This window comes from Panthera leo, chromosome E1 (assembly GCF_018350215.1).
Source record: "Panthera leo isolate Ple1 chromosome E1, P.leo_Ple1_pat1.1, whole genome shotgun sequence".
In the NCBI taxonomy this organism is placed as follows: domain Eukaryota; kingdom Metazoa; phylum Chordata; class Mammalia; order Carnivora; family Felidae; genus Panthera; species Panthera leo.
In genome coordinates, this window is record NC_056692.1 from 36447844 (window position 1) to 36453024 (window position 5181).

Here is a 5181-nt window from a genome sequence, read left to right on the forward strand (position 1 = left end):
CTTGGGGTGCTCCGAGCACCTGGGCTGCATCCTTTGTGAAGTGCAGAGCAACAGAGAGGCCCGGTGGCCAGCCTAGCGGCCCTCCCCAAATTCGGAAAAGCCGACTGAGTTGGACGGGTTTCAGAGAGCGAGCGAGTTGAGAAGGACAGGAGGTATGGGGTGGGGGAGGGGCCTGGCCAGTTGGAATGGGTCGTGGAACCCCTGACTAACTGGCCTTTGATAAGACTTGGAAAGATCCCTGCTTGAGGCCGCGGGGCTGGTGGGGGTCCTACCCAGGCATTTTGTCTGTGGGCCCAGGGCCAGACTCTAGTAGTCTCTCTAGGTGCCCATGTGGGGGGGGTCTATTGGACCCTCTCTTGGCAAAGAACATTAAAATATAAGTGTGGTGTGGGGTGTGTGTGTGTGTGTGTGTGTGTGTGCGTGTGTGTGTGTGTGTGTGATTTTTCAAATATATGCAAGTCAGCTTGGCTGGGCTGGGAGAGTGTTGTTGTTAGAAATCAGGCCCGGAGGCCAAAATTGGCAATCTGGATTTAGGACAGAAAATCAGAGGGTCTCTGGACATAGTTTCTGGCAAGTGGGAGCACTCCTCCTACCCACCTGCAAGGGTCCCAGAATTGTGGATGGGCAGAGACTTCTGGAATGTGATGGTTAGAGGGTTGTTTTTGTGTGTGTGTGTGTTATTGCTGTATTTGTTAATGAAATTGATATGATTCTGACTTGCTCACCAGGGATGCAAGTATTTCTCAGGGAGATGGGTAGGGAGTCTGGGCAAGGCGGAAGCTTTCTCTGCGCCAATTCCCCTAACCCTGTGCTGGCCCTCAGCATTCAGTCTAGGACCCAGTTCCCTCCAGCCCAGTCCCCAGTCTCCCAGTTTAGTATATTCAGCAGTTACTGGGACCCTCAGGAAGTTCATTCAGAAACGCCAGGTTCCCCCAGGTTTCCCAGATCCCCATTTTGGTCGCACTGCCAGCGACCCTAGCAGGTGGCAGAATGAGCAAATTTAGACAGAGAGAGTCTGCCTGGGGCTAGGGAGGTGGGAGAAGCGGGGTTCCTCGCACACTTCAGGGATTATCCCCCTTTTCTGGCCCCAGGAGGTATGGGAGTTTGGGAGGGGCCAGAATATCATCTGGCTGCATCTTTTATGGTTCCTCATTGCCCTTCATTCGGAAATGAAACGCCTTTGATCTTTTTCTCAGGTTGTAAATGGAATTGCCCGTCATTAAATATCCGGGGCCCCATCTGTTTGGTCTCCCAGCATTTTTCTTTACAGCTGTTTCTCTCTCTTTTTACCATTGAATTTTTCCAAAAGGACTTTTATGACACCTCCTTCACACCCAGCCGCCTCTCCCTCCTCCCTTTGCTGAGAGGCGCCTTGGAAAATATCTAGATATTCGTTTGATGGCAAACTAAAGGCTTCGAGGGGCATGGAGGAACCGATTGGGGTTTTGTTTTTCTTAAAAAAAAAAATAAAAGTCCTGGGGGGAGGGGAGGGGCGCGAGGGCACCCAGAAGGGCCTGATTCTGACTATGCTGCAGCCTCAGGATGACCCTTCCTCCTTTTGTGCTTAGCTAATGTTTACATCTCATAATTCATGCGCCGCCCAGGGTTGCGCGGCGGCCGCGAGGTTCGCGTCCCTTTGCGGAACCGGCGGTTTCAATTTCTCTCTGATAGAAGAGAAAGAGAGTTGAAAACCTTGTAATCCCCAAAATGGACCCGCAGTGCCTTTTCCTGCTCCCAGAGCTCAAAAGTAGAACAAAACGAAATAAAATCAAAGCACTGAAATCACACCCCAAACGAGAAGAAGGCGCGCAAAGTGGGAGAACTGGAAAATTTCTGGGCCAAGAAGATCTGTCTGTCTTCTGTATATACCCTGTAGATCCGAATTTGTGTAAGGAATTTTGTGGTCACAAATTCGTATCTAGGGGAATATGTAGTTGACATAAACACTCCGCTCATTTTTTTCCCGAAGAAAAAAAAAATTTTTTTTTCCCAAATGAGGACCATCCGGTGACTGACCACACGAAGACTCCTTCCTTTTTCTTTCTTCTTTCTTTTCCTCCCTTACTGGTTAGAGACAGAGGAATCATCTACCTGAATTCTCCCACGCCTGCCCCTGGAAGGCTTGGTCCCTTTTCGCTTCTCTTAATAGGTTAATATTGCTGGTGGTGTTTTAATTTTATTCTCTCCCTCAAGCCCACTAATTCTCTACTCTGGGATCGGGGAGGCTTTATTGAAAATCCGGGGGGGGGGGGCGGGGAACGACTATCGTCGTCAGTGGGCAAAGGCACAGAAAATCGCTTTTCAAACGGATGTTGAGGTCTCCTTTTCGTTTGGGATCAGAACAAGAGGGCCTGGAAATATGCAGTTACGAAGGGGTGTTATTCTGTGTGTGGGTCACCCCCAGGGCTCCCACCCCCAGCATCATAAGGATGTGAGATTTCTCTGCACTGCAGAGGCGGCTGCATTAGCGGCAATTAGAAAGTCTGCACACCGTGATTAGCATTGCTCCGGTGGTTTTGGAATTAGCAAATTGCTATTCAGTGTGCTCTCAAAAGTTGCAAGATTTTTACTCCAGCGCTCGTGTTCAGTGTGAGAAACCAAGTCATTTCTCCCCGCTTGGGCCGCGTTGGGCACGGGGAGGAGTGGATAGGAGAAGGGAACGGAAGGACTGACTGACACAACCAAACTAATAGCGCAGCTAAATGCGATTTGGAAGGCGAGGTCTCCCCGAATTAGTGCATGAATTTCCTATCGATCCGCCCGCGGTTCCATTCATCTCTGACAAGTCCCTCCGTGCACCCGCCTGCTTGCTCCCGACGCCTCCTCTCTCACTCCCTACCCCTCCCCAGGCGACTGCAGAGAAAAGCCCCATGCTCAGTGCCTCTCGCCCCCAATGTGGGTTCCCTTCTCCAGGCAGAGCCCCCAGGCTGTCTCTCACTTAACTCCCCACACAGACTCCTGGGCTCCTCGCCGTCTTGAGGAGGGGATGGGGGCCTATGGAAGGCAGAGAATGCGGGGTGGAGGCGAGGCAGGACAGGAGGGGCTGCACCGGGAGCCCCAACTTCCGAGGGGATCCAGGATTGTTCTCTGCCCAGCGCCCCAACAGGCCCTCCAGCGGCAACCTGCCCTGTTCCTCTCCCTCTCTCTCTCCTTCTCTGTCTCTCTCTCTCTCTCTGATCCCGGAGAGAGCCTGGCGAGGAGGCGGTCGCCCCGCAGGAGCCCTATGTAAATCCTGGTGTTGGGTGGGTGGGGAGGGGGAAAGAGAAGAAGGGGAAATAAACCTCTTTGGCTGGAGTAGGGTCCGGGTGAGCAGATTTCCTTATCCGGGAATCGCAGGCGGGGCGGCCATTGGCTCCGGGGATCACGTGGGCCCCTAACTTTGTTCACTTGACAGTAAGTAGGAGGGCTTTCGGAAACAGGAAAACGAGTCAGGGGTCGGAATAAATTTTAGTATATTTTGTGGGCAATTCCCAGAAATTAATGGCTATGAGTTCTTTTTTGATCAACTCAAACTATGTCGACCCCAAGTTCCCTCCGTGCGAGGAATATTCACAGAGCGATTACCTACCCAGCGAGCACTCGCCGGGGTACTACGCCGGCGGCCAGAGGCGAGAGAGCGGCTTCCAGCCGGAGGCGGGCTTCGGGCGGCGCGCGGCGTGCACCGTGCAGCGCTACGCGGCCTGCCGGGACCCCGGGCCCCCGCCGCCTCCGCCGCCGCCCCCGCCGCCGCCCGGGCTGTCCCCTCGGGCTCCTGCGCCGCCGCCTTCCGGGGCCCTCCTCCCGGAGCCCGGCCAGCGCTGCGAGGCGGTCAGCAGCAGCCCCCCGCCGCCTCCCTGCGCCCAGAACCCCCTGCACCCCAGCCCGTCCCACTCCGCGTGCAAAGAGCCCGTCGTCTACCCCTGGATGCGCAAAGTTCACGTGAGCACGGGTGAGTGCGTGGGCACCCCTTCCCCCTCCCACCCCCGGTGCTTTACACCAAAGGGACCTCGGAGGCATGGGGGGGGGGGGAGCTGGGGGAAGCCAATTGTCCCCGCTATAAACTCGCCATTGCCGGAGATTTACGGTCGCCTGTTTTCAGAGCCACATAATTACATCCCCCATAAATTTTTATGGCCTGGTGGGCCCCGCGCCTTTGAAGTCGGTTCCCCATCCTCTTTGCCATTCTCACCAGCGACTTTTTCGCCAGGGAGATGCAGTCTCAGTGAAGTTGGAAGTTGGGGAGGGGTGGGAGAGGTGGGGGAGGAGAAGGAGGAGGGGGTAATCTGTATTTGAGCGGAGAGTTGAGTCAACTCCCAGTATTTATTTTTTCCTTTCTTTCCTCTAGTCTGGCTCCTTGGCTCGAGAAGTGGGCAAAAGTTTTTACTGGGGACAGGCGCTGCTTGGAATCTGAGCACAGAGGGTGGGAACTAACAGAAGAAAGGTTTAGGGAAGCCCCCCTCCCTCTTTCACCCCTCATTCTCCCATCCCGGGGCCCCAGGCCAAGGGGGCAGAGAGGAGCGGTTAAAACCTTGTGGAGATTCCTCTCTGCCCCCACCCCCCTCTCCAGACACCCAAACAACAACGTGGAGACAACATAACCCTCCAGAACTTTGAGGTCTCTTTCTCTTCCTGGGGGCCGCTTTCTTCCCTTTTCGTCCCCACCGCCCCCCCCCCCAACTCCAAGGAAGGAGAGGTGGCGGGAGAGGGAGGGAGGGAGGGAGGGAGGGAGACGCTGTGTTAGCTGGAAGAAAGGCTCTCTCCCTCCTCCCTTTCGGGGCAATAAAACTTTCTCTTTCTCCTTCTCTCTGTGTGTGTCCAGTAAACCCCAATTACGCCGGCGGGGAGCCCAAGCGCTCTCGGACAGCCTACACTCGCCAGCAGGTCTTGGAACTGGAGAAGGAATTTCACTACAACCGCTACCTGACGCGGCGCCGGAGGGTGGAGATCGCCCACGCGCTCTGTCTCTCCGAGCGCCAGATCAAGATATGGTTCCAGAACCGGCGCATGAAGTGGAAAAAAGACCACAAGTTGCCCAACACCAAGATCCGCTCGGGTGGCACCGCAGGCGCAGCTGGAGGGCCCCCTGGCCGGCCCAACGGAGGCCCCCCGGCGCTCTAGTGCCCCCCGCGCGGGAGCCGCGAACCTCGGGGCGGGGGTGGGTTGTGAGCGCTGGGCGGGGGGGGGGGGGGGGGGGGAGCGGCA

At 55.7% G+C, this 5181-nt stretch overlaps 1 protein-coding gene across 1 annotated transcript; it reads left to right on the plus strand.

The window, feature by feature from the left end:
• Nucleotides 1–3276: 3276 nt before the first annotated feature.
• On the plus strand, nucleotides 3277–5140 carry HOXB4 (homeobox B4). The gene is made up of 2 exons (XM_042915431.1): nucleotides 3277–3928; nucleotides 4799–5140. Exons 1-2 carry the CDS (start codon nucleotides 3481–3483, stop codon nucleotides 5095–5097), a joined length of 747 nt encoding a protein of 248 aa, XP_042771365.1. The 5' UTR covers nucleotides 3277–3480; the 3' UTR covers nucleotides 5098–5140.
• The last annotated feature ends 41 nt before the right edge of the window (nucleotides 5141–5181 follow it).